This window comes from Pongo abelii, chromosome 5 (assembly GCF_028885655.2).
Source record: "Pongo abelii isolate AG06213 chromosome 5, NHGRI_mPonAbe1-v2.0_pri, whole genome shotgun sequence".
Lineage (NCBI taxonomy): Eukaryota > Metazoa > Chordata > Mammalia > Primates > Hominidae > Pongo > Pongo abelii.
Window position 1 is genome coordinate 43,894,404 of NC_071990.2, and position 27,873 is coordinate 43,922,276.

The 27,873-nt window shown below is 50.2% G+C and overlaps 2 protein-coding genes across 4 annotated transcripts in view; one reads left to right on the forward strand and one right to left on the reverse strand.

Moving 5' to 3' along the window:
• RSPH9 (radial spoke head component 9) lies at positions 1-26,574 on the forward strand. 3 transcript variants are annotated; one of them, XM_054557561.1, is made up of 6 exons: positions 10-306; positions 5,349-5,514; positions 10,652-10,781; positions 11,648-11,794; positions 22,010-22,106; positions 26,350-26,574. In XM_054557561.1, exons 1-6 carry the CDS (start codon positions 80-82, stop codon positions 26,477-26,479), a joined length of 897 nt encoding a protein of 298 aa, XP_054413536.1. In that variant the 5' UTR covers positions 10-79; the 3' UTR covers positions 26,480-26,574. The 3 variants fall into 3 exon arrangements, with proteins under 3 accessions (XP_002833020.1, XP_054413536.1, XP_054413537.1); XM_002832974.5 differs by lacking the exon at positions 22,010-22,106 and having other exon boundaries at positions 1-306; XM_054557562.2 differs by lacking the exons at positions 22,010-22,106; positions 26,350-26,574 and adding an exon at positions 15,046-16,895.
• The window catches only part of MRPS18A (mitochondrial ribosomal protein S18A), a 17,558-nt gene continuing 15,491 nt past the window's right edge, over positions 25,807-27,873 (reverse strand). The window contains exon 6 of the mRNA XM_002832975.5: positions 25,807-27,469. Coding sequence (XP_002833021.1) covers positions 27,325-27,469 — 145 coding nt within the window. The 3' untranslated portion in view covers positions 25,807-27,324. The remainder of the gene's footprint in view (positions 27,470-27,873) is intronic.

Sequence of the window (27,873 nt, forward strand, 5' to 3'; positions counted from 1 at the left end):
GGAGGGGCGGAGCTTCAGGTCTCCATGGAGGCGGCTTCTCCTAGCAACTCGACGGGCGTTGAGCAGAGCCGCTGGCCTGATGGACGCCGACAGCCTCCTGCTGTCTCTGGAGCTGGCGTCCGGCAGTGGGCAGGGCCTCAGCCCGGACCGTCGGGCCTCGCTGCTCACGTCTCTTATGCTGGTTAAGCGCGACTACCGCTATGATCGGGTTCTCTTCTGGGGCCGCATCCTTGGCCTCGTCGCCGATTACTACATCGCGCAGGGCCTGAGTGAGGACCAGCTCGCACCACGCAAGACGCTCTATAGGTGAGGAGGCCCCCGGGGCGGGCTCCCCAGAGGGTGGCTACCTGGAGTCAGGGCGGGGTGGGCGGGTCGTAGCAATTGAAAGGGGCGGGGCCCATGGGGCCAAGGGAGGTGTGGGCAGGATCTGAGATGAGTGGAATGGGGAAGAGCCTGGGGGCGGGCCTGGGGACGGTCAAGAGGTGGTTGAGGGAAAGGGCGGGGATGGGGATGTCTCGGAATCTGAGGCTAGGGCGGAGCCTGAGGGGGCGAGGCATGTCCCGGAGGGCGGGGCCTTGCGAGAGCGTGTTGTCCGCCTGAGGAGGCCAAGAGAAACTTAGATGCGGATGGATTTATAAGACAGACAGGGCCAAGAACCAGGTGAAGCAGTGGGAAGGTTTCTGGAAAATGCGGACCTGGAGAAGAAGCCAGGTTCCAGCCAAGTGCTGGGCCTGGCTCAGTTTGGAGAAGGGTCAGACGCCCGAGGGAGAGGGTGGTGCTCTTTGGTAGAGGTATCTGCTCTGCAGCTGGAGGCGCTTTTGGAAGTAGAGAACGAATGCGGAATGGGGAGAGAGCTGGGGAAAATTCCCTGGTCACTACCATACAGGACCATCCAGCTATTTATTTATTTATTTTTGTTTTGAGACAGAGTCTTGCTCTGTCACCCAGGCTGGAGTGCAGTGTCGCTATCTTGGTTCACTGCAACCTCCGCCTCCCGGATTCAAGCGATTCTCCTGCCTCAGCCTCCCAAATAGCTGGGATTACAGGCACGCGCCACCACACCTGGCTAATTATTTATTTATTATTATTATTATTATTATTTTTTTTTTTTAGACGGAGACTCGCTCTGTCGCCCAGGCTGGAGTGCAGTGGCGCGATCTCGGCTCACCGCAAGCTCCGCCTCCTGGGTTCACGCCATTCTCCTGCCTCAGCCTCCCAAGTGGCTGGGACTACAGGCGCCCGCCACCATGCCCGGTTAATTTTTTTTTGTATTTGTAGTAGAGACGGGGTTTCACCGTGTTAGCCAGGATGGTCTCGATCTCCTGACCTCGTGATCCACCCGCCTCAGCCTCCCAAAGTGCTGGGATTACAGGCATGCGCCACCGCGCTTGGCAATTATTTATTTATTCTTATTTTTGTAATTTTAGTAGAGACAGGGTTTCACTATGTTGGTTAGGCTAGTCTCGAACTCCTGGCCTCAAGTAATTCACCCGCCTCGGCCTCCCAAAGTGCTGGGATTACAGGCATGAGCCACCACGCCCGGCCAGCCTCTTTTTGACTAAAGGGAAGCTTACTACCTTATAAAGCAGTCCATTCGGCCAGCCTGGGCAATATAACAAAACCTCATCACTCCAAAAAAAAAAAAAAAAAAAAAAAGGCAGGGTGTGGTGGCTCACGCCTTTAATCCCAGCACTTTGGGAGGCTGAGGCGGGCAGATCAGGAGGTCAGGAGATTGAGACCATCCTGGCTAACGTGGTGAAACGCTACTGAAAATACGAAAAATTAGACCGGCGTGGTGGCGGGCGCCTGTAGTCCTAGCTACTCGGGAGGCTGAGGCAGGAGAATCACTTGAATCCGAGAAGCGGAGGTTGCAGTGAGCCAACATCATGCCACTGCACTCCAGCCTGGGTGACAGAGTGAGACTCCGTCTCAAAAACAAAAAAGAAAAAAAAAAAAGGAAAATTTGCAGGGCATGGTGGTACGCACCTGTAGTCCCAGCTACTTGGTAGGCTGAGGTGGGAGGATTGAGCCCGAGAGTTCAAAGCTGCGCTCCAGCCTGGGTGACAGAGCGAGACCCTGTCTCAAAATAAATAAATAAACAAACAAACTTTAAAAATAAATAGGCCAGCAACGGCCTATTTATTTAGTGAACAGTTAGACAAACTTGTTGGCTGGGGAAGGCTCAGAGTGTTTGGGAGAACGGTAGTATGATGTTGTATAGAACTGGTTCTAGAGGCAAAAGGATATGGAACTTTGTTCATAGGCCATGAGGAGCTACTGAGGGGCTTGCAAGAAGAGCCTGCTCAGACCAGAGTGGGCAAAATGGCCTGAAAGTGTGAGCACTGTGGTTAGGAGTCCATTGTAGTGTCCATATGAATGAGGCCTGAAAGGAAGAGGTATCCGAGGGAATGCAGAGGAGTTGATGGGTTGGAAAGATTTAAATGCTAGAATTGTCAGGACATGTAACTCATTGAATAAGGATGGTTATAAAGGAGAGGTTAAGGCTGACCCCTCCTAGCTTAGGCAGCTGAGTAAGTTAAGTGCTAGCACCACTCAGTAGGAGAGAATTCAGGGGCAGGACTAGGGAAGACATAGTGAATTTGGTGTGAGGTGCCTGAGTTACAAGGTGTTAAGAAGGTATATTAAAGTACAGATGTAGAATACAGAAGAAAAAGTTGAACTGAAGATAGAGATTTGGGATTCATTTTATTTTATTCTATAAGCATCTGCTGAGCACCTACTATGTGCTACCATGTGCTAGGCATTGATTTAGGCACCAGGAGTAAATGAAATCCTTGGCTTTATGGAGCTTACATTGTAGTGTGTATTTAGGGGGCAGGGAAGGAAAGATAGACAAAGGGAAGGAAAGATAGACAATAGTTGAACACACACATCTATTACATGTCAGATGATGTTAAAAGCTAATGGGGATAGAGAATACAGGATGGGCCGGGCACGGTGGCTCATGCCTGTAATCCCAGCACTTTGGGAGGCAGAGGCAGGTAGATCACCTGAGGTCGGGAGTTCGAGACCAGCCTGACCAACATGGAGAAACCCCATCTCCACTAAAAATACAAAATTAGCCAGGTGTGGTGTTGCAAGCCTGTGATCCCAGCTACTTGGGAGGCTGAGGCAGGAGAATCGCTTGAACCCGGGAGGTGGAGGTTGCGGTGAGCTGAGATTGCACCATTGCACTCCAGCCTGGGCAACAAGAGCGAAACTCTGTCTCAAAAAAAAAAGAATACAAGATGGGGTACTATTTTAAATAGTTTGGTCAGGGATAGCCTCTTTGATAAGGTCACATTTGAGAAGACACCTGAAGTGACTGAGAGAGTGAGCTATGTAAATATCTGAGGGAAGAGAATTCTAGGCAAGTACAAATGCCCTGAGGCAAGTGTGTGCTTAGTGCTTAGTGTGTTTGTGGAACCCCATGGAGACTAGTGTAGCTAGAGAAGAATGAGTGAGGGGAGTGTTGTAGGACACAAGGTCAGAGAGGTGAGGAGTAGGAAACAATCATGCAGGGCCTTGTGGGGCATTGTAAGACTTGGCTTAATTGGAAGCCATTGGAAGGTTCTGCAGAGGAGTGACATGACGGCTTAGATGTGAACAGTTGGGTGGGGACTAGTCCAAAGGGGGAATAGATGTGGAGGCAGGGAGACTAGTTAGGAGTCTATGGCAATATCTAGACAGTAGGGGATGGTGGCTTGGGCCAAGATGGGAGCTGTGGAAGTGGTTGGATTCTGGATACAGACTAGGCAGTAGCTGGGGGTCTGGAAGGCAGGTGGGTAAGACTGCAAAAAGAAAAGAGGGGTGAGAATAGGTCCCTGGAAATACTTAAGGCCCTGGAGGAGGGGGAAGGGAGATGTCAGAGGAAATAGAACTGGAGATGCATTTCTTGGCCGTTAGGTGTTAAGGATGGCCTTCTCCCAAGCAGTTTCTTGAAGTGGTGGGGGCAGAAATCATGGCACAGTGGGCTGAAGAGTGAAAAGGAAGGGGAGGAAAGGCCCCCACAGGGCAATTGTTGTTCTGAGATTATTGGTGAAAGTTGGGAAAGAGGGAGGGAAGGACAGGAACAGCATTTTCTAGAAGGACATGGATTTGGAGGGCTGCTATTTTAGTAGGCTGAGCATTTTTTTGTTTTGTTTTGTTTTGTTTTTGTTTTTGTTTTTGTTTTTTTTGAGACGGAGTTTTGCTCTTGTTGCGCAGGCTGGATTGCAATGGCGTGATTTCGGCTCCCTGCAACCTCTGCCTCCTGGGTTTGAACGATTCTCCTGCCTTAGCCTCCTGAGTAGCTGGGATTATAGGCGCCCGCCACCAGGCCTGGCTAATTTTTTTGTATTTTTAGTAGAGACAGGGTTTCACCATGTTGGCCAGGCTGGTCTCGTGTGATCTGCTCACCTCAGCCTCCCAAAGTACTGGGAGTACAAGTGTGAGCCACCACACCTGGTCAGCTGAGACGTTTTTATGTTGAGGGGGAACTGGTGGAGAGTGAAGGGCAGGAGGATGAGCAGAGACCAGGCTGGGGACCTAGGCCCAGGGTATATTTGAGAGGAGTGGGAAGGACCTCCTCTCCCAGCAGAAGGAAATGAGAAAGAAGGAACCAGGTGGGCCTGGTGAGTGCTCCCGAAGGCCTCAAAGGAGAAGTCCTTGAGCATAGGCTGGGCATTCCTGAGAAATGGGAGGAAATGGTTGTGCTGTTGACTCAGTGGGAAGGCTGAGCACGAATTTAGGGCCCACCAAAACATGGGTCCACACAATTGAGGAAAGTTCAGCTACCAGAAACTCATCTGGAATTTCATAGTCCGGATATCTAGGAAGAGTCTCATTTAATTTCAACATACATGGAATGAATGAAATTGAATTTGCTTATCACATATGAGGGGTGGGTTCACCATTGGCACTTGGGGCTTCTTTTAGACAGAGTCTTGCTCTGTCACCCAGGCTGGAGCAATCTTGGCTCACTGCAACCTCCACCTCCCTGGTTCAAGTGATTCTCCTGCCTCAGCCTCCTGAGTAGCTGGGACTACAGGCATGTGCCACCATGCCCCGCTAATTTTTGTATTTTTAGTAGAGACAGGGTTTCACCATGTTGGCCAGGCTGGTCTCGAACTCCTGACCTCAAGTGATCCGCTCACCTCAGCCTCCCAAGGTGCTGGGATTACAGGCGTGAGTCACCGTGCCCAGTCAGCACCTGGGGCTTCTAACAGTCTCACGACAGCACTAGGAGGAAAGGTGGCCATTTCAACAGCTTTTCCTGGGCCTAACCCACTAGACAGAAGGGAAGATAATAGGAATAGTGGGTGAGCAGGGGAGTTGGAATCCAGGGGTGATGTGAATATTGTTAACAGCCTGAACTGCACAGAGTGGAGCCTCTTGCCCCCTGCTACAGAGGAGATGGTGGCGCAGTCGTCTGTGGTGAAGGGCCGCTTCATGGGGGACCCATCATACGAATATGAACACACTGAGCTGCAGAAGGTGAATGAAGGTGAAAAGGTCTTTGAAGAAGAAGTAGTGGTGAGTGAAGAGGAGAGCAGGAGGAGGGCCTAAAAGAGAGCCTGGGCTCATCCAAAACCCAGCCCAATAGAAATTATGGCAACAGGCCAGGCGCGGTGGCTCACGCCTGTAATCTCAGCACTTTGAGAGGCTGAGGCGGGAGGATCATGAGGTCAGGAGATTGAGACCATCCTGGCTAACACAGTGAAACTCTGTCTGTACTACAAATACAAAAAATTAGCTGGGCGTGGTGGCGGGCACCTGTAGTCCCAGCTACTTGGGAGGCTGAGGCAGGAGAATGGCGTGAACCCGGGAGGTGAGCTTGCAGTGAGCTGAGATTGCGCCACTGCACTCCAGCCTGGGCAACAGAGTGAGACTCTGTCTCAAAAAAAAAAAAAAAAAAGAAATTATGGCAACAAGTACGATCATTATCTCTTTTTTTTTTTGTTTTGAGACAGGAATCTCACTATGTTACCCAGGCTGGTCTCAAACTCCTGGGCTCAAATAATCCTTCCGCCTCAGCCTCCCAAGTAGCTAGGAGTGCAGGCATGAGCCACCATCCCTGACGACTAATGTTATTATTACCTTTGTGACACATTGGTTATTGAGTACCTGGGTGTGCTAGGCAATGTGCTACTGTGCCTGTATCACCTCGTTTCATCCTTAAAACCCTATGGAGTTGGTTTCCAGGTGGTAGAGAAGAGGACATTCTCCTACCAGTTCAGAGAGGTTAAGTGATGTGACCAAGGCCACACAGCTACCTCCTAAGCAACCTAAGTAATCTTGTGGAGTTACTTTCCAGGTGGTAGAGAAGAGGACATTCTCCTACCGTTTAGAGAGGTTAAGTGATGTGCCCAAGGCCACACACAGCTACCTCCTAAGCAACTGGATAAAGGCAGTGGGTGGGCTCTGGGGTGGGGACTGGGAAGAGGGGGTGCTCTGTGCTGTACTCTGGGGTCAGGGAATGTACACAGGCTCTTATATTTTAGTATCAGTTTTCATTTCACAAAATAATAAATCCGCATGTTCAAAATTCAAAGGTACAAAAAGGAATATAGTAAAGTTTCCTCCCATCTCTGTCCACCAGTCACACAGGTCCTCTATTTAGGGGACATTAACTCTCTCTCTCTCTCTTTCTTTTTTTTTTGAAACGGAGTCTTGCTTTGTTGCTTAGGCTGAAGTGCAGTGGCGCCATCTCAGCTCACTGCAACCTTCGCCTCCTGGGTTCAAGCAATTCTCCTGCCTCAGCCTCCCGAGTAGCTGGGATTACAGGTGCTTGACGCCACACCCAGCTAATTTTTGTACTTTTAGTAGTGACGGGGTTTTACCATGTTGGCCAGGCTGGTCTCGAACTCCTGACCTCAGGTGATCCAACCACCTCAGTCTCCCAAAGTACTGGGATTACAGGCGTGAGCCACCGCGCCCGGTCTGACGTTAACTATTTTGCATGTGCATGTGTGTGTACATATGTATATGTGTGTGTCTAAATTTTTCTGCTCCAAGTAGAGTCTGGATCAGAAGCTTCACCATGTCCTAAGAGTTAGAAATGTAGGATCTTGGGCCCCAGCATCAAGTATCTGCCTTTTAAAAAATCCCCTGGGCATTGGCCAGGCACAGTGGCTCATGCCTGTAATCCCAGCACTTTGGGAGGCTGAGGCGGGTGGATCACGAGGTCAGGAGATTGAGACCATCCTGGCTAACACGGTGAAACCCTGTATCTACTAAAAATACAAAAAATTAGCCAGGCGTGGTGGCGGGCACCTATAGTCCCAGCTACTTGGGAGGCTGAGGCAGGAGAATGGCATGAACCTGGGAGGCAGAGCTTGCAGTGAGCTGAGATCGGGCCACTGCACTCCAGCCTGGGCGACAGAGTGAGACTCTGTCTCAAAAAAAAAAGAAAAAAAAATGGCAGCATGTTATACACATGATTCTGAACCTTGCTTTTTTTCACCTAACGATATATTTTGGAGATCTTTCTATATCAGTGTCTTAAAGAGCCTTCCCATTTTTTTTTTTTTTTTTTGAGATGGAGTCTCGATGTCACACCCAGGCTGGAGTGCAGTAGTATGATCTTGGCTCACTGCAACCTCTGCCTCCCGGGTTCAAGCGATTCTCCTGCCTCAGTCTCCCAAGTAGCTGGGATTACAGGCACCTGGCACCACGCCTGGCTAATTTTTATAATTTTAGTAGAGACGGGGTTTCACCATATTGGCCAGGCTGGTCTTGAACTCCCGACCTCAGGTGACCTGCCCACCTCGGCCTCCCAAAGTGCTGGGATTACAGGCATGAGCCACCATGCCCAACTTCCATTTTTTTTTGTTTTTGTTTTTTTCACCATTGTGGGAATGTACCATAATTTTCCCAGTGTCTTATTTATGAAAATGTAGGTTTCGAAGTTTTATTTTATTTTTATTTGTTTTTGAGACAGTCTCGCTCTGTCACCCAGGTTGGGGTGCAGTGGCACCATCTTGGCTCACTGCAGCCTCCATCCCCTGGACTTAAGTGATCCTCCAGCCTCAGCCTCTCAAGTAGCTGGGACTACAGGTGCATACCACCATACCTGGCTAATTTTTGTATTTTTTTGTAGAGGTGGGGTCTTGCTATGTTGCCCAGGCTGGTCTTAACTCCTGGTTTCAAGCAATCCTCCCACCTCAGCCTCCCAAAGTGCTGGGATTTACAGGCATGAGCCATTTCATCCAGCTGCTTTCCAAGTTTTAGTTCTAACAAACAGTACCATAATAAATGACCATATAGCTGGGCACGGTGGCTCACGCCTGTAATCCCAGAACTTTGGGAGCCCAAGGTGGGCGGATCACGAGGTCAGGAGTTTGAGACCAGCATGGCCAACATAGTGAAACTCCGTCTCTACTAAAAATACAAAAAATTAGCCAGGCACAGTGGTGCCTGTAATCCTAGCTACTCGGGAGGCTGAGGCAGGAGAATGGCTTGAACCCGGGAGGCGGAGGTTGCAGTGAGCCAAGATCGTGTCATTGCACTCCAGCCTGGGTGACAGAGTGAGACTCTGTCTCAAAAAAAAAAAAAAGACCATATAGACATAATTTCCATTGTATGTAATTCCTGGGAAGGTCAATTCCTGGAAATAGACTTGCTAAGTTAGCAAGTAAAGAGCCTAAGTTTTGAAACAATACAATCCCAGAATTCAAAGCACAGCTGTTGCACTTGAACCTGGGTGATACTGAAAGTCTGAATCTAGGTCTATGAACCCTCAGCTGCATCCTCACCCACTCCTACCTGATTGACTTAATCTTCCTGAGTCCGTTTTTTTTTTTTTTTTTTTTTTTTTTTTGAGACGGAGTTTTGCTTTTGTTGCCCAGGCTGGAGTGCAATGGCGTGATCTTGGCTCACTGCAGCCTCCGCCTCCCGGGTTCAAGTGATTCTCCTGCCTCAGCCTCCTGAGTAACTGGGATTACAGGCATGTGCCACCACACCCTGCTAATTTTGTATTTTTAGTAGAGACAGGGTTTCTCCATGTTGGTCAGGCTGGTCTCAAACTCCCGACCTCAGGTGATCTGCCCACCTCGGCCTCCCAAAGTGCTGGGATTACAGGCATGAGCCACCGCGCCCAGCCGTTAGCCTCAGTTTTATTATTATTTTTCTGTAAAATTGAGATAAGTGTATTTACTTTGCAGGCTTGTGTGGATTAAATGAGGTGACATATTTAAAGATCCTGGCCTCAGCACTTATTAAAGCTTGGTTTCTACCTTTCTTTTGTAAACCATTCAGGTAGGCCGTCCATGGCAAATAGGTGGCTCTGTGACTCTCTAGGGGCCTCCGTTGACACGCATTCTCTGTCGAGCTCTTCCACAAAATCTCTATGAAATCCTTTTGTTCAGAGTTGCTCTAGATAGTAATTGTAACTAAATTTCATCTGTGTAAAAAGGGTATGATATGGGGAAATGCTTGCAAAATAACGTTAAACTGAAGAGAAGGATATGAAACAATATAAACTGTGACTCTAATTTTGTTTTAAATATATGCATAGAGGGCTGGGCGCCATGGCTCACCCTATAATCCTAGCACTTTGAAGGCTGAGGCAGGGAGACTGCTTGGGCCCAGGAGTTGGAGATCAGCCTGGGCAACATGGAGAAACCCCATCTCTACCAAAAATACAAAAATTGACTGGGCACGCCTGTAATCCCAGCAGTCTGGGAGGCCAAAGTGGGTGGATCACCTGAGGTCAGGAGTTCAAGACCAGCCTGGCCAACATGGTGAAACTCTGTCTCTACTAAAAATACAAAAATTAGCTGGGTGCAGTGGTGCACGCCTGTAGTCCCAGCTACTCAGGAGGCTGAGGCAGGAGAATCTCTTGAACCCAGGAGGTAGAGATTGCAGTGAGCTGAGATCACTGCACTGCACTCTAGCCTGGGCGACAGAGCAAGACTCTGTCTCAAAAATAAATAAATAAATAAATAAAAATAATAAAAAAAGACAAAAATTAGCCAGGTGTGGTGACATGTGCTTGTACTCCCAGCTACTCAGGAGGCTGAAGTGGGAGGATCATCTGAGCCTGGGAAGTTGAGGCTGCAGTGAGCCATGATTGTGCCACTGCCCTCCAGCCTGGATGACAGAGTGAGACCCTGTCTCAAAACAAAAACAAAATGACAACAACAACGACAACAACAACAAAACACGAAGAAAGTATACCAATATGTTATCAGTGATTATCTTTAGGAGGTAGGATTATGAGTGGTTTTAATTCTCTTTGGTATGTCTTTCTATATTATTCAAATATTCTACAGTGAGCATGATTACTTTTATATTTTAAAAAGGCAAAATAAGCATTTAAATATGCTGATAGAATGGTATGCCTCTGGAAGAGTACATGAGAAAACTTCAATGGTGGTTGCCCCCAGTGAGGGTAACTAGGGTCTCAGGGACTGGGGTGAGAGAAAGACTGATTTTTTTTTCTGTGGTTTTGAATATCATACCACCTGTATGTATTACAAATTAAAAAATAAATAAAAAGGAAGAAAATCTTGATAGGAAGGAAGGTGAGGGCTTGCCCAGAGTGATCTGTGTGGCTCTGGTGTCCACTACACTGCAGTGGTGCAGGTGAGATTGCCATGCAGAGGGACCTTGCGCCAGGGGTGGATGGGCACAGTGCCCTGGCAAGGGGGCTCCTCTCCTGTCTCCTCAGGTCCAGATCAAGGAAGAGACCCGCTTGGTGTCTGTCATTGACCAGATTGACAAGGCTGTGGCCATCATCCCCCGAGGCGCCCTCTTCAAGACCCCTTTTGGACCCACCCATGTCAATCGGACCTTTGAAGGTGAGTTCTCTGGGGCCCTTCTCAAGGGCTGGGAGTATCTTTTCCCAAGCACAGTAGAACCTATGTCTGGGAGTCCAGCAGGGGGACTTACACACTTTATCAGAGAAGGAGTAGCTGTGACCTTATCACCTGGGAGGGTGTGCCCAGTGACTTGGCACCAGTGGTCGGTATGGGCTCCCCATCTCCTGGCCCCTGACTGTCTTCAGTTTGAGGAGTGGGAGAGCATATAGTCCCTTGGTCCCAGGGCTTTACATGGATCTGGGCTACCTGCCTTTTCCTATGTCCTTCCTCCTTGGACTTCCTTCCTTTCTTCCTTCCATCCTTCCTTCCTTCCTTTCCCTTCTTTCCCTTCTTTCCCCCCTTTCCCTCCTTCCATCCCTCCCTCCCTTCATTTCTTTCTTGATGGAGTTTTGCTCTTGTCATCCAGGCTGGAGTGCAGTGGCACGATCTTGGCTCACTGCAACCCCTGCCTCCTGGGTTCAAGCAATTCTCCTGCCTCAGCCTCCCGAGTAGCTGGGATTACAGACACCCTCTACCATGCCTGGCTAATTTTTGTATTTTTAGTAGAGACGGGGTTGTTGGCCAGGCTCGTCTCAAACTCCCGACCTCAGGTGATCTGCCTGCCTCGGGTTCCCAAAGTGCTGGGATTACAGGCATGAGCCATCGTGCCTGGCTGGACTCTCTTTATGGCAGGATCTGGTCCGAGTTTGGACTGAGGGAATGCTAATCCCTTTCCTTCCTTCAGCTCTCTGTCAGTGGTTGACAGGGTCTTTTGTAAGCCCTACCATGTGGTCCCAGTGCAGACAGAAAGGGGGCTGGAGGGTTTTGGGCTAACCATCCTTTTCCTGCCTGCCACCTCTTTCTAGGACTGTCCTTGTCTGAGGCCAAGAAGCTCAGCTCCTACTTCCATTTCAGGGAGCCTGTTGAGCTAAAGAATAAGACCTTGCTTGAGAAGGCTGACCTGGACCCCTCCCTGGATTTCATGGACTCCTTGGAGCATGACATTCCCAAAGGTAATAGTCCATTACCTCGAGGCCATGGGATCTGTCCTCAGGCCACAGCAGTGGGCCATGCCACCTGCCATTTTCCTCTGAGACTGGAACCAAGGGCCTAGTGGGAACTGGTGGTTCACCATGGGTTTTTGAGGGTGGAGCTTCCCCAGGGCCCAGCTTATAGTACACACTGATGAATGTTCTTGAATTACAAAAGGTAGGATTGTTTTCCATATGCTTTCACAGAGAGGAGGTATCTCAATGTCTCTTGATTTTTGTAGCAATCTTGAATGGAGGCAGGTTGGGAATCTTCTCCCAAATATCCCTGAAAATACTAGCCATACTTACATCTCAACTGTTACTTTTGGGATTCTGGGATTTAGGGACTGGATATAATGCTTGGCACATAGCTGGTGGTGCTGACCCCATTTCCTTCCCTTGAGCATCTCCAGTAGAGAAGAGCATGTCCTCCGATGCTATGACCCAATTCAGGTTCCAGGCTCTAGGCCACTGGGGGCCGGGGCCACGCCCAAGTCACAGACTCAGCGCCCCACTTCTGTCTCTTCCCTTGTTGGGTGTTCCTGAGAATGAGAGGGATCTAATGATGATGATGGCAATGATAATGACAACAATAACAACTAACTCATGAAATGTGACACTGCTTATCATGTGTCAGGCACCGTACTCAGCTCTTGCCATGCCTTATCTCATTTTAATCTTCACAGCCAGCCTATTATTTTTATCCCCATTTTACCGATGAAGAAACAGGGGCTCAGAGAGTTAAACCCAAGGACACAGTAAGTGTTAAAGTGTTAGACTCCACGGTTCTGGCATGAACTGGATTGTTAAGTAAACAATAGTTTAAATGACAATAGGAACCACAGGACAATAGTCACCCACACCTCTAGGGGGAAACACTTCTGAAGAGCAGCAAGTGACCCAACTGGGGGGTATCTCAGGATGGGGATGGGGACAACAAGGGCTGTGGAATCAGACAGGCTGGGTTGGAATCCTGAATTGGCCACTTACTAGCTGTGTGACTTCATGCAAATCCCTCCATTTCCCTGTGCCTCAGTTTCCTCATTTCTAAAAAGGGGAGAATTGATATTTTCTACCTCATTGAGTTATGAGAATTAAATGGACTACTCCTATACCACCCTGAACGTGCCTAGTCTTTTCTGATCTTGGAAGCTAAGCAGGGTCAGGCCTGGTGAGTATTTGGATGCAAGAATTAAATGAGTTAACTCATGCACAAAATGCTTATAACAGTGCCTAACACATAGTAAGGACTCAAATGAAAATGAACACACCAGCCGGGCATGGTGGCTCACGCCTGTAATCCCAGCACTTTGGGAGGCCAAGGTGGGCAGATCATTGGAGATCAGGAGTTCGAGACCAGCCTGGCCAACATGGCAAAACCCTGTCTCTACTAAAAAAGAAAAATTAGCTGGGTATGGTAGCGCGCGCTTGTAAACCCAGCTACTCGGGAGGCTGACGTAGGGAGAATTGCTTGAATCTGGGAGGCAGAGGTTGCAGTGAGCTGAGATTGCGCCACTGCACTCCAGCCTGGGGTGACAGCGCAAAACTCCGTCTCAAAAAAAAAAAAAAAAAAGAAAATGAACATACCTCAGAGATATTGCAAGTTTGGTTCCTGACCACCACAATAAAGTGAACACCGCAATAAAGTGAGTCACACATTTTTTGAAAAGTTGTGTTTATACTATACTATAGTTTGTTAAGTATGCAATAGCATTGTGTCTAAAAATGTTAAAAACAATTAAAAATTCTTTATTTCATAACAATACTAACGATCACCTGACCCTTCAGCGAATCATAATCTTTTTGCTGGTGGAGGGTCTTGCCTTGATGTCAATGGTTGCTGACTGGTCAGGGTGGTGATTGCTGAAGGCTGGGGTGGCTATGGCAATTTTCTAAAATAAGACAACAACGAACCTTGCCACATCAATGGACTCTTCCTTTCTTTCTTTTTTTTTTTTTTTTTGAGACGGAGTCTCGCTCTTTCGCTCAGGCTGGACTGCAGTGGTGCTATCTCGGCTCACGGCAAGCTCTGCCTCCCTGGTTCATGCCATTCTCATGCCTCAGCCTCCTGAGTAGCTGGGACTACAGGCGCCCGCCACTGCCCCCATCTAATTTTTTGTATTTTTGGTAGAGACGGGGTTTCACCATGTTAGCCAGGATGGTCTCGATCTCCTGACCTCGTGATCCGCCCGCCTCAGCCTCCCAAAGTGCTGGAATTACAGGCTTGAACCACCGCGCCCGGCCCGGACTCTTCCTTTCACAAAAGATTTATCTAGCATGCAATGCTGTTTGATAGCATTTTTACCCACAGTAGAATTTCTTTCAGCATTGGAATTAATCCTTTCAAACCCTGCTACTACTTTATCAATTAAGTTTAGATAATATTCTTTTTTTTTTTTTTAAGACTGAGTCTCGCTCTGTTGCCAGGCTGGAGTGCAGTGGCTCACTGCAACCCCCACCTCCCGGGTTCAAGTGATTCTCCTGCCTTAGCCTCCTGAGTAGCTGGGACTACAGGTGCACACCACCATGCCCAGCTAATTTTTTTTTTTTTTGAGACAGTCTTGCTCCATCACCTGGGCTGGAGTGCAGTGGCGCGACCTCGGCTCACTGCAAGCTCCACCTCCCGGGTTCATGCCATTTTCCCACCTCAGCCTCCTGAGTAGCTGGGACTACAGGCACCCGCCACCATGCCTGGCTAATTTTTGTTTTTGTATTTTTAGTAGAAGGGGTTTCACCGTGTTAGCCAGGATGGTCTAGATCTCCTGACCTTATGATCCGCCCACCTCGACCTTCCAAAGTGCTGGGATTACAGGCGTGAGCCACCATGCCTGGACATGCCCAGCTAATTTTTGTATTTTTAGTAGAGATGGGGTTTCACCACATTGGCCAGGATGGTCTTGATTTCTTGACCTCGTGATCTGCCTGCCTCGGCCTCCCAAAGTGCTGGGATTACAGGTGTGAGCCACCAAACCTGGCTTAGGTAATATTCTTAATCCTTTGTTGTTCTGATTTCAACAATGTTCACAGCATCTTCACTAGGAGTGGGTTCCATCTTAAGAAACCACTTTCTTTGCTCATCTGTAAGAAGCAACCCCTCATCCATTCAAGTTTTATCATGAGGTTGCAGCAATTCAGTCACATCTTCAGGCTCCACTTCTGAATTCTAGTTCTTTTTCTTCTTCCACCACATCTGCAGTTACTTCCTCCACTGAAGTCTTTTTTTTTTTTTTTAGATGGAGTCTCGCTCTTGTAACCCAGCCTGGAGTGCAATGGCGTGATCTCGGCTCACTGCAACTTCCACCTTCTGGGTTCAAGCAATTATCCTGCCTCAGCTTACTGAATAGCTGGGATTACAAGCACCCGCCACCATGCCCGGCTTTTTTTTTTTTTTTTTGAGATGGAGTCTCGCTCTGCCACCCAGGCTGGAGTACAGTGGCGCGATCTCGGCTCACTGCAAGCTCCGCCTCCTGGGTTCACACCATTCTCCTGCCTCAGCCTCCTGAGTAGCTGGGATTACAGGTGCCTGCCACTATGCCTGGCTAATTTTAAAAATATTTTTAGTAGAGATAGGGTTTCACCAAGTTGTCCAGGCTGCTCTTGAAATCATGACCTCAGGTGATCTGCCCACCTTGGCTTCCCAAAATGTTGGATTACAGGCATGAGCCACCGTGCCCAGCCTGGCCTCTTTTTTTTTTTTTTTTTTTTTTTTTTTGAGATAGAGTCTTGCTCTTTTGCCCAGGCTGGAGTGCAGTGGTGTGATCTCAGCTCACTGCAACCCCCACCTCCAGGGTTCAAGTGATTTTCCTGACTCAGCCTCCTAAGTAGCTGGATTACAGGCATGTGCCACGATGCCTGGCTATTTTTTATATTTTCAATAGAGATGAGTTCACCATGTTGGCCAGGCTGGTCTTGAACTCCTGACCTCAAGTGATCTGCCCACCTCAGCCTCCCAAAATGTTGCGATTACAGGTGTGAGAACTGTGCTTGGCCCTCCACCGAAGTCTTGAACCTGTCAATATCATCCATGAGGGTTGGAATCAACTTCTCCCAAACTCCTGTTAATGTTGACATTTTGACCTCCTCCCATGAGTCATGCATACTTATTTATTTATTTATTTATTTTTTGAGACAGAGTCTCACTCTGTCACACAGGCTGGAGTACAGTGGCATGATCTCAGCTCACTGCAACCTCCACCTCCCAGGTTCAAGCGATTCTTCTGACTCAGCCTCCCGAGTAGCTGGGACTACAGGTGCCCATCACCACGCCCAGCTAATTTTTTGTACTTTTAGTAGAGACGGGGTTTTACCGTGTTAGCCAGGGTGGTCTCAATCTCCTGACCTGGTGATCCGCCCGTCTTGGCCTCCCAAAGTGCTGGGATTATAGGTGTGAACCACCGTGCCTGGCCGAGTCATGAATATTCTTAATGTCATCTAAAATGATGAATGTTTTCCAAAATGTTTTAAATTTACTTTGCCCAGATCCATCAGGGGAATCATTATCTATGGCAGTTATAGCTTTATGAAATGTCTTTTAAAAATAAGACTTGAAAAGTGAAGTCACACCTTGATTCATGGCTGCAGGATGGACGTTGTGTTAGCAGGCAGGAAAACAACATTAATCTCGTTGTACATCTCCATCAGAGCTCTTGTACATCTCCATCAGAGCACAACATTAATCTCGTTGTACATCTCCATCAGGTGCATTGTCAATGAGCAGTAGTGATTTGAAAGCCATCCTTTTCTCTGAGCAGTAGGTCTCAAAAGTGGGCTTAAAGTATTCAGTAAACCATGCTGTAAACAGACATGCTGTCATCCAGGGTTTGTTGTTCCATCTATAGAGCACAGGCAGACTAGATTTAGCATAATTCTTAAGGACCCTAGGATTTTCAAAATGGTAAATGAGCATTGGCTTCAACTTAAAGTCACCAGCTGTATAAGCCCCTAAGAAGAGAGTCAGCCTGTTCTTTGAAGCTTTAATGCCAGGCATTGACTTCTCTTTAGCTATGAAAGTCCTAGATATTTGGCTGGGCGCAGTGGCTCATGCCTGTCATCTCAACACTTTGGGAGGCCAAGGTGGGTGGATCACCTGAGGTCAGGAGTTTGAGAGCAGCCTGGCCAACATGGTGAAACCCCATCTCTACTAAAAATACAAAAATTAGCCGGGCATGGTGGCCTGCACCTGTAATCCCAGCTATTTGGGAGGCTGAGGCAGGAGAATTGCTTGAACCCGGGAGGCAGAGGTTGCAGTGAGACAAGATTGTGCCACTGCATTCCAGCCTGGGTGACAGAGCGAGACTCTGTCTCAAAAAAAAAAAAAAAAAAAAAAGAGAAAGTCCTACATGGCATATTCTTTCAATAGGAGGCTGTTTCATCTCCATTAAAAATCTATTGTTTAGTGTAGCCACCTTAATCAGTGATCTTAGCCAGGTCTTCTGGTTAACTTGCTGCAGCTTCTACATTAGCAGTTGCCACTCCACTTTGTACTTTTATGTGATAGGGACAGCTTCTTGCCTTAAATCTCATGAACTAACATTGATTGATTGATTGATTGATTGAGACAGTCTCACTCTGTTGCACAGGCCAGAGTGCAACAGCGTGATCATGCTTCACTGTAGCCTCGACTTCCCAGGCTCAAGTGATCTTCCCACCTCAGCCTCCTGAGTAGTTGGGACTACAGGTGTGTGCCACCATGCCTGGCTTATTTCTTGTAGAGACAGGGTCTCCCTATGGTGCCCAGGCTGGCCCCAACCCCTTGGTTCAAGCCATCCTTCTGCCTCAGTCTCCCAAAGTGCTAGGATTACAGGCATGAGCAACCATGCCCAGTCAATGAACTAACCTTTGTTAGCTTCCAACATTTCTTCTGTAGCTTCCTCACCTCTCAGCCTTCCTAGAATTGAAGAGAGTTAGGGCCTTGCTCTGGATTAGGCTTTGGCTTAGGAGAAGGTTGTGGCCAGTTTGATTTCCTATCTAGACCACTCAAACTTTCTACATATCAGCAAGAAGGCTGTTTCACTTTCTTTCTTTCTTTTTTTTTTTTTTGAGATGGAGTCTCGCTCTGTTGCCCAGGCTGGAGTGCAGTGGCCCGATCTCGGCTCACTGCAAGCTCCACCTCCTGGGTTCACATTATTCTCCTGCCTCAGCCTCCCGAGTAGCTGGGACTACAGGCGCCCGCCACCACGCCCAGCTAATTTTTTGTATTTTTTAGTAGAGACGGGGTTTCACCGTGTTAGCCAGGATGGTCTTGATCTCCTGACCTTGTGATCCGCCCGCCTGGGCCTCCCAAAATGCTGGGATTACAGGCGTGAGCCACCACACCTGGCCAGCTGTTTCACTTTCTTATCATTTGTATGTTCACTGGAGTTGTACTTTTAATTTCCTTCAAGGACTTTTATTTGCATTCACAGCTTAGCTGTTTGGTATAAGAGGCCTATCTTTCAGCCTATCTCAATTTTTTTTATTTTTGGTTTTAGAGACAGGGTCTTGCTTCATCACCCAGGCTGGAGTGCAGTGGCATGATCATAACTCACTGTAACTTTGAACTCACTCCTGGGCTCAAGCAATCCTCCTGCCTCAACCTCTTGAGGAGTGCAACAGCACACACAATAGGTGTGTGCACCATACCTGGCTTTTTTTTTTTTTTGTAGGGATGGGGTCTCGCTGTGTTGCTAGGGCTGGTTTTGAACTCCTACACTCAAACAGTCCTCCTGCCTCAGCCTCCTAAAGTGCTGGGATTACAAGGATGAGCCACCATGCCTGGCTCTATCTCAGCTTTTGACATGTCTTCCTTACTAAACTTAGTCATTTCTAGCTTTTGATTTAAAGTGAGAGGCGTGAGATTCTTCCTTTCACTTAACACTTAGAGGCTATTGTAGAGTTATTTTATTTATTTATTTTTTTTGAGACAGAGTCTCACTCTATTGCCCAGGCTGGAGTGCAATGGCACGATCTCAGCTCACTATAACCTCTGCCTCCCGGGTTCAAGCGATTCTTCTGCCTCACCCTCCTGAGTAGCTGGGATTATAGGCATGTGCCATCATGCCCAGCTAATTTTTATATTTTTAGTAGAGACAGAGTTTCACCATGTTGGCCAGGCTGGTCTCAAACTCCTGACCTCAGGTGATCCACCTCCCTCAGCCTCCCAGAGTACTGGGATTACAGGAATGAACCAACGCGCCCAGCCTCTGTAGAGTTATTAATTGGCCTAATTTCACGATTGTTGTGTCTCAGGGAATAGGGCAGCCTGAGGAGAGGAAGAGGGCTGGGAGAAGTCAGAAGACACACATTTATCAATTAAGTTTGCCATCGTAAATGGATGTAGTTCGTGGTGCCCCAAAACAATATGATAGTAACATCAAAGATCACTGATCACAGAACACCATAACATACATAATAAAAAAAAAAAAAAAAAAAAGGGCTGAGTGTGGTGGCTCATGCCTGTAATTCCAGCACTTTGGGAGGCCAAGGCGGTCAGATCACTAGAGGCCAGGAGTTCGAGACCAGTCTGGCCAACATAGTGAAACCCCATCTATACTAAAAATACAAAAATTAGCCAGGTATAGTGTGCACACCTGTAGTCCCAGATACTCAGGAGGCTGAGACACGAGAATCACTTGAACCTTGGAGGCAGAGGTGGCAGTGAGCCGAGATCACGCCACTGCACTCCAGCCTGGGTGACAGAGTGAGACTCTGTCTCAGGAAAAAAAAAAAAAAAAAAAAAGTTTGAAAAATTCTGAAAACTACCAAAATGTGACACAGAGATACAAAGTGAGCGCATGCTGTTGGAAAAATGGCACTGATATACTGGCTTTACACATGCAAACCTTCAATTTATAAAAACTGCAGTGTTTGTGAAGAGCAATATATCAAAGTAAGCCTGTGATGATGATGATGATGATTTTGAGATGGAGTTTATTTATTTGAGACAGAGTTTCTCGCCCAGGCTGGAGTGCAATTGCGCAATCTCAGCTCACTGCAACCTCTGCCTCCCGGATTCAGGTGATTCTAATGTCTCAGCCTCCTGAGGAGCTGGGACTACAGGCGTGAGCCACCGCACCTGGCCTTATTATTAATTTTTTTAGTGGCAGAAAGTCCTTAGAGATGAGTTGGGGCAGGCCTAGGAGGGCCTAGAAGGCCAAGGCAGTAGAAGCTGCTGGTGGCTTGTGAGCAGGTCTGTGACAATAAGGCAGTGGTACACAGGTGGAGCGAGACAGGGCAAGGCAAGCCAGGAATCATGAGGCCATTTCAGGGCTACTGCAGTGCCCCAGGGGCCAGGCAATGGTTCTGAGTGGGTAGGAGCTGCCACCAAGGAGTGGCCATTTGGGCTTCCATCATACAGGAACATCTGAGTCAAGCTACTCTGAGCAGGGCCAGTGTTGTAGTGACAGATAGTAGGGTCTCCTGGACAAGTAGGGGGATATGAAGAGGGTCTATAGGGGTTGGGGCATTTCTCGCCCATCAGACACACTTCTCAGACTCCCCTCATCTCCTCCATCTCTGCTCCCAGACTTGTCAGGAGCCTGAGGGGGCTGTACATCCCTCATTGACAAAGGGAGCCTGGAACGGCGGTGGTGATGGAACCTCAGAGCCAGGGGCTGAGGGGTGGGCCTGCAGAAGTCCTCTTCATTCCCCTAATCTGAGGGCAGCAGCCCTGTCCCCTGATTCAGGGTGTGTCTGGGAAGCCCTCTGCAGCCTTCTTACCTGCAGCTGGATGCTCCAGAATCAGAAGATGAGACTCTCCTTTGTGCTGGGTGAGAGGGGCTGGTGCAGTAGTGCTGCTTCGCCCCGGAGCCTCATCCACTGTGCAGCAAGAGGGGTGAAGAGGGTGATAGAGCTTCTGCAGCCAAGACCAAAGCCAGCTAGATGGGGTGGGGCCCAGCAAAGTCTTCCTAAGGGAACACCGTCAGCCCTATCTGCCCACCGCTGTCTCGGGTAAGGGGGACCCTGGAGGCAGCTGTCTTTCCTTGCAACAGGAGAAGTAAAATGTGGAGCTTTGGAGTCTTCCTAAAGGCTGCTGGGGTTGGGGCTGGGCAAGGTGGCCCATGCCTATAATTCCAGTGCTTTGGGAGGCCAAGGTGGCAGAATTGCTTGAGCTCAGGAGTTTGAGGTTACTTGTGATTGGCCACCATTGCACTCCAGCCTGGTGAGCCACTCTGATGTGTCCAGTTGGCAAGTGAATTCATCAGGCCTATGGGAGGTGTGGCATCTGGGCCTGGCAGGTGGGTGAGCTGCAGTGACCCAAGGCCCTAGGCATCCTGCCCTGATGGTGACCTCAGGGCTGCAGGATCAGCTGCTGGCTTTACTTCCCAGTCCACCCCACCATGTTGCTTTATGAGCTGGAACCTTGGAAGCTGAGGACTCCTGGCATTTCCTGTGCATGTGGGCCTCAGGGGAGGAATGCTCCCGGCCTTACCTTGGGAAACCTCCCCATACTCTTCAGGTCCTTCCTCCCAGAGCCACTACTACCAGTTTGTTTTTCTTTCTCTTTCTTTTTCTTTCTCTCTCTCTTTCCCTCCTTCTTTCCTTCCTTCCTTCCCTTTCTTCTTTCTTTTTCTTTCCTCCCTGCTTTCTTTTTCTTCTTTCTTTCTTTTTCTCTCTCTCTCTTTCGTTCTCATTTGACAGGGTCTCACTCTGTTGCCCTGGCTGGAGTGCAGTGGCCACTGGGACCATCTTGGCTCACTGCAACCTCCGCCTCCCAGGCTTAAGTGATCCTCCTGCCTCAGCCTCCCGAGTAGCTGGGACTACAGGCGTGGACCACCATGCCTGGCTAGTTTTTGTATTTTTTGTAGAGATGAGGTTTCACCGTATTGCCCAGGCTGGTCTTGAACAACTCAGCTCAAGGGACCACCCACCTCAGCCTTCCAAAGTGCTGGGATTACAGGCATAAGCCACCGTGCCCAGCCTAGGCCCACCTTTTTTCTCATGATGGTTTGATGAGGGTCAAGGCGATGGAGTGGAAGTGTGGATGGTCACAGGAGAGCAGACAGCTCTGATTTTCCTCCCCAGTCCCCTTCCTTATCTGCTAGGAAAAGAGCAGTCTGAGCTGCTTGGAGGCTCCCCTGCCAGGCAGGCAGCAGCTGGGCTGGGCTGCTAATTGGGGCCAAAATCCCAAGGAAGAGTTCCCTGGGACACCAGGACTGGCTGGAGGGATGGGATTTGGCAGCTGTTTTCTGGCCAGTTAGGATAACTGTTTCCTTTCAGGGTCTGAGGCAGTTGTTCAGGGTGACTTCATGTGGCTTCTGAGCAGGTGTGGTTTTGGTTGGCCCTGTTCCTGGGACTCCTGCTCTGTGTCCATGAGGTAGGCCAACGACTCCACATCTTGTCCCTTGGCCAAAGTGACAAGAGACACCTCGGCTGAAGAGAGGAGTGGGAGAGCTGTTGTCCTCATGAGTTGTCATGCTGTGTCCAGGGATCTGCAAAGTTCCATGGGAGTGGGTAGCTGGTTCTGGGGTGGCAGGACCATCCTCCTGCCGGATCCAGGGTAATGACTAAGAGTTCTCTGACCTTGGGCTGCAGCCAGGTGGCATAGATGCAGCCGTGGGTCAGGAGGCTATATATATATATATATATATATATATATTTGAGACAGAGTCTCGCTGCAACCTCAGCTCACTACAACCTCTGCCTCCTGGGTTCAAGCAATTCTCCTGCCTCAGCCTCCCAAGTAGCTGGGATTACAGGCGCATGTCACCATGCCTAATTTTTGTATTTTTAGCAGAGATGAGGTTTCACCATGTTGGCCAGGCTGCTCTCGAACTCCTGACCTCAGGTGATCTGCCCACCTCAGCCTCCCAAAGTGCCGGGATTACAGGCGTGAGCCACCACGCCTGGTCAGGAGCCTAGATTCCTAGGTAATATCTTGCCATTCGATGCTCCCTGAACATCCACTATATCAGCAAATAGCCACTGAGCAGCTACAACAGGCACCTGTGATGCCCTTGGAATAAGACAGACACCTCCCTTGCCTCAGAGGTTTGGGATGGGAAAGGGAAATGTAAACTAGAAGGTGCCTTGCAAGCATGGGTGTCCTGGGAGGTAAAGGAGGAGGGCTGGAGGGCACTGCTCCTCTCCTTGCTCCACTCTGGGCTGGTGCAGAGGTCTCAGAATTGCCAGGTGCACACAGACTGGGGCTCCTTCCCAAGCAATTTCTCAGCAGCAATGCTCAGTTCAGGCAGCAGAGGGCAGCAACGCGCCTGCCTGCCTGGCTTTCAACCTGGAAAGCAGCCTTTGAAAGCTGCTGCTGGTGGTGGTTGAGGACCGGGAAGGGGGCGAGTGAGGCGGGCATGGGTGCGGGGGGCAACATGGTGCCCAGGGTCAGCCTTCCCTTCGGGATGTGTGCAGGTGGCTCTTCCTGCCCCAGCTCCTTGTAAGCCTGGCTGACAAGTGTTCAGCCTTCTGGGCCACGGGGCCTGACTCTACTACTCTATTTGATAGGGGTCTGGCAGCCAGGGGTTTCTCCCTCCTCAGGCCTCTAGGGGGTATATGATTCTTGTGGCCCTTGTAGGGGATGGGGGTGCCTCTCCCACTGGGAACCCATGGCCATTTATTTTTTTGTGTGACAAAAATTTTGTTGGTGCTCATCTGAGAGGGTTTGAGCCATCTGTTGCCCCTGGACAGCCCTGGTTCCCAGCCTGGCCTACTGTCCCTCGATCTTAATCCCAGAGCTGCCTTTCTTCCAGGATGGCAGAAGAATGTAATTAGAGTAAGTACGCCCTAGCCTGAGGTTTCCATACTAGCAAGGTGGGTGAGACCCTGTGGGCCCAGGAAACCCAGGAAGCCCCCTCCTGATTTACCAACCTGTACCCATCACATCCTCAAAACACAGCTTCTGGAGAAGAGTGGCTGCTAGGGGGCAGGAGGGATTTGGGGAGAGAAGAGAGAGCGGGGGCTGTGAACCTGCAGCACCAAGTCTGCAGGGGGCTTTTCCCCGAGTCCTGGAGGCGGTGACAGCAGCTGGCTGGGCTCAGCCTGTTCAGCAGTTGCAGTAAGAAAGTGGGTGAAGGTGACAGCAAGTGCTTGGCTCTTCAGGTAGATGCTACGTGACTCCTGGCACGTTGAGTCTGTGTGTTTCCCGGGCGACCAGCTGAGCCAGGGACGATGAGAGGACAGGAGTGTGACAGGAATGCGAGGGAGGGAGGCAGTGCTGTTTTCTGGCTGGCCCCACATGCCGCTACCGTACTCCACCAGCACCCTCCCGCCTGCGCAGCATTGCCCCCTGCCAGGCGGGGGCACTGTATTTCCCTAGCTCCCCTGCCAGTTTCTCCTTGCTCTCTGGGTAGGAGCCCCAGCTGATAGGCCTAGGCCACTTCGTCCAAGAACACTGTCCCCCACCCCCTGCATTATCTACTGGAGGCAAGAGGTGGCCAAAGCCTAGGCAGGCAGGCTGGTGTGAGGGCAGGGCAGGGCAGGACCAAGCCCTTGCCCAGGCATGCCAAGGTGCTGGCAACAATGAACTGAGAAGGGTCTAGGTTGGAGGACTCCAGGATTCCATTTTCTCCAGGGCAGCACCTGGCCCAGGCAGGCTGCAAGCTGCTCTCCCTCAGTAGGCAGATACAGATGAGGCAGTCTGGTCTTAGTTCAAGGGGCTGAGGGACTGTGTCTTTATGGAGCCTGGTCCCTGACGATACTCTAGGCTGGTGGGGTGACCAAGGGAGGGAATCGGATCTCCCTGGGTCTGTGCTTCTTGTCCAGGGCTGAAGCAGTGGAGTTGGAACACTTTGTCCTGTTGGACCCCCTCATCAATCCTAAACAATCTGTTTTCTGGAGATGCATGACCAGGAAAGTACCAGGCTAGGGACTCTCGAACTCTGAGGGCAGGTCTGAGAGGCAGAGGACCTCAAGCACCCAGAGAAAAGTTTTAAGAGTCAGGGGAAATACTCCTTCTCAGGGGCAGTGTTCCAGCTGGGGCCCCGCTAACACAGGGACACTACTTTCTTCTTGATGTTGTCCAGAAGGCACTGTGTGGGCTGGAGGGGGCTGACTTCATCCTTTGCATGGGCGATGGCACTTGGTGCTGGCCACTGCACAGTGCTAAAGTGAGCTTTGCGATTGGCTTCTCCCTAAGCAGGACCAGCGACAGCCAAACTATATACGCCCAGAAAACTTTGGTTTTGACCTGGGCAGGCGGCTGCACCCTGAGTAAGGCTGAGCTGCCATGAGGGTCAGGGGTTCCTGGCAATCAGGTTTCTTGGATGCAGGGTGGCCCCCAGTGGGTGGGGACTGAGTTGTGAGGCTGCAGGGTGTGGAGTGACTAGGGTGAACCATGGTTGGAGGTGGCCCGTGGGAAGCTGGGGCAGCAGGAGCCAAGCAGCCGGGCTAAGCTGGCAGCTGATAAAGGCCTCAGAGCAGCTCTCAGCGCATGGCTGGTTGGTCCAACACCAAAACTTTCAAAGCATTTGCCTTTCTGGCAGGGCCTGGAGCAGGGCTGTGGCTGGGCCGGGAGAGGCCTCAGTGCGCAGGGGAATAGAAGCCCCAGATCTGCATCCAGAGGCGATTTTCCCAGGCTCCTTCCTCCCACACTGTGTCTCCCTCCCTCGGTTCTGGAGCTGAATCAGGCCCTTCCAGCCAAGTCCTCATGGCTGCACGACTCAGCCCTGAGCTGTGCTGCTCCTGTGTGGGGAGGCAAAAACCAGGGCAGAACCTAGGGCAAAGGCTCATTAGGGGCAGCCCAAGTCCCCTCCCACCAAGGATGGCTCCCAGTCTACCAGCTGCCAGAAAGGGCCATTGAGCTAGGAGGCCTGAACTGCCCAAACTTCTATTTGAGCCTTCCTGGTCTGATCTAATCCAACTCAGGAGAGGCTTCAGGAAATGGGGAAGACAGAGCAAAATGGCAAGTAGCGGCAAACCACACTAGAACTGGTGACTGCACTGGGTATAGTGTGGGAGGAGCTGGTGTCTCCCTTGGCCCAGCCCAACTCCCCTCTGCCTGTGGATTGGATTCAGCCTCCTCCCCCACTCAACCTTTAGCTAGACTTGCTGACAGGAACAAAACAGACTGGTTTGAGTTTCACCTCTTTTCATTTCCTTTGCCCTCCCTCTGAAAGTGGCTTTAATGAGCAGTGAGATGGCTAAAAGGGCTGGGCGTGGTGGCTCACATCTGTAATCCCAGCACTTTGGGAGGCCAAAGTGGGAGGATCGCCTGAGCCCAGGAGTTTGAGACCAGCCTGGGCAACACAGTGAGGCCCCATCTCTACAAAAAATCAAAAAAGTTAGCTGGGTATGGTGGTGCATGCCCCTGGTCCCAGCTACTCTGGAGGCCAAGGGGAGGATTGCTTGAGCCCAGGAGTCAAGGCTGCAGTGAGTTGTGATTGCGCCACTGCATTCCAGCCTGGGCGACAGAGTGAGACCATGTCTCTTAAAACGAAAAGAATAATGGCTAAAAGGCAATCAGGGAGTAAAGCATCTGGAGAATTAAATGGTCTTTCCCCAGTGGAACCTTAGCACCTGGGCCTGGCCGCCCAAGGAGCCAGGGGCCACAGCACGAAGGGCAGAGCTCTGGCTCCAGCAGCACCAGGCCTCACCTCCTGCCTGTCTCATCTCAGGGTCCTGGAGTATCCAGATGGAGAGGGGCAATGCCCTGGTGGTGCTGCGCAGCCTGCTCTGGCCGGGCCTCACCTTCTACCATGCTCCCCGCACCAAGACCTATGGCTACATCTACGTGGGCACTGGTGAGAAGAACATGGACTTGCCCTTCATGCTATAGAATGGGAGCCAGCCTGGATTTTTTTAAACAGTGTCTAAACATGATTTTCTTAAGCTTCAGTGAACTTGGCCTGCCTGTTCTGTCCTATCTTCTTATCTCCACCTCCGTCTGGTTCTGGATTCTGCAAGGCCCACTGAGCCAGGGAACTCATCTCTAAACCAAGTGGCAGAGGGTTGGAATATGCTAATGAAAGAGATACTAGACAATGATGGGTGGAAATGGCTGTGGGAGAAGGTGACAACCAGGGCCCCTTTGAGGAACGCAGTTTCTTGGATTCACATGAGAGCAGCAAGTGTGTCAGGTAGCCCACCTTGGCTCCTTGCAGCTCTCCCACAGTAAGGAGCTCACAGCTGTCATCAAGAGGATGGGACCTGTTTGGCCCACGAATTCCTTTCAATTGACTCATTGGCCCCATCACAAGAGATGAGTGACTCAGTGCTCAGCACCCAGCTGGAAATGTGCCCAGGACCCCTGCACTTCCCAAGCAGTGAGCACACACCCAGTGGGTAAGCCCCGAACCCAGTTGATGACACTGCATTGGGCAAAACTCTTGTCCCCAGCACTGAGCATGGCCTAAGCCCCACAGCAGCTGGCAAGGGACCCAACTGCCCTGCCTGCCTCTAGCTCCCAGCATTGCTACTGCGCAGGCCAAGGGTACTGAAGTTAGTCCCACTGTCCCCTGTCCATCCATGTCGGAGGGACCAGGCCATTGTGGTGGGGTGGGACAGGAGTATAGTTGTGGCCGAGGGCTTGTGAGTGGGCCTCCTACTCCCCAGCACAGGTGCAGGAGGAACTCTGGAAGCACTGCTCTCTGTCAGTGATACAGCTTCCAAGGTGTTCCTGAGTAGCAGACATTATCCCTCAGAAGGGGTGACCCCACGGGCATGCGCACCCTGTTCCAGCGGGGGCCTTTTTTGTAGATGGGCTTGACGGAGCCAGGAGCCCAACGCGTCAGGTACCTGTGGAAGGAGAACAAAGAGGTGCCTGTGAGGGCTGGGGGCCCAAGCTGGAACTGGGAGAGTGGAGCACTACCTCCTCAGGCCAGGCCACGGTTGGGCAAGCAAATCCTTTCACCAGTTTCCCTTTCCTGAAGTTCAGGGATTTTCCTGGGAGTAACTGCTGAGCGTCCTGTAAACAGATGGGCTTGGCTCTTGCTGCCGCAAGCCTGTGTGGCCAGGGTCAGGCAGCCCAGGGCCACAAGCTCCCTTGATCTTTGTAACTGTCAATGTTGGTGTGTGTTTGCTGAGGAAAAGGCGGAGAAGAGGCTGCCTGAAGAGCAGATCATTCCTCTCTGGCCTCAGCCATGGGGCGAGAAGAGCTGATGTAAGGGTCTGGAGGAACCCATTGCTCTTCCCCATTTGGC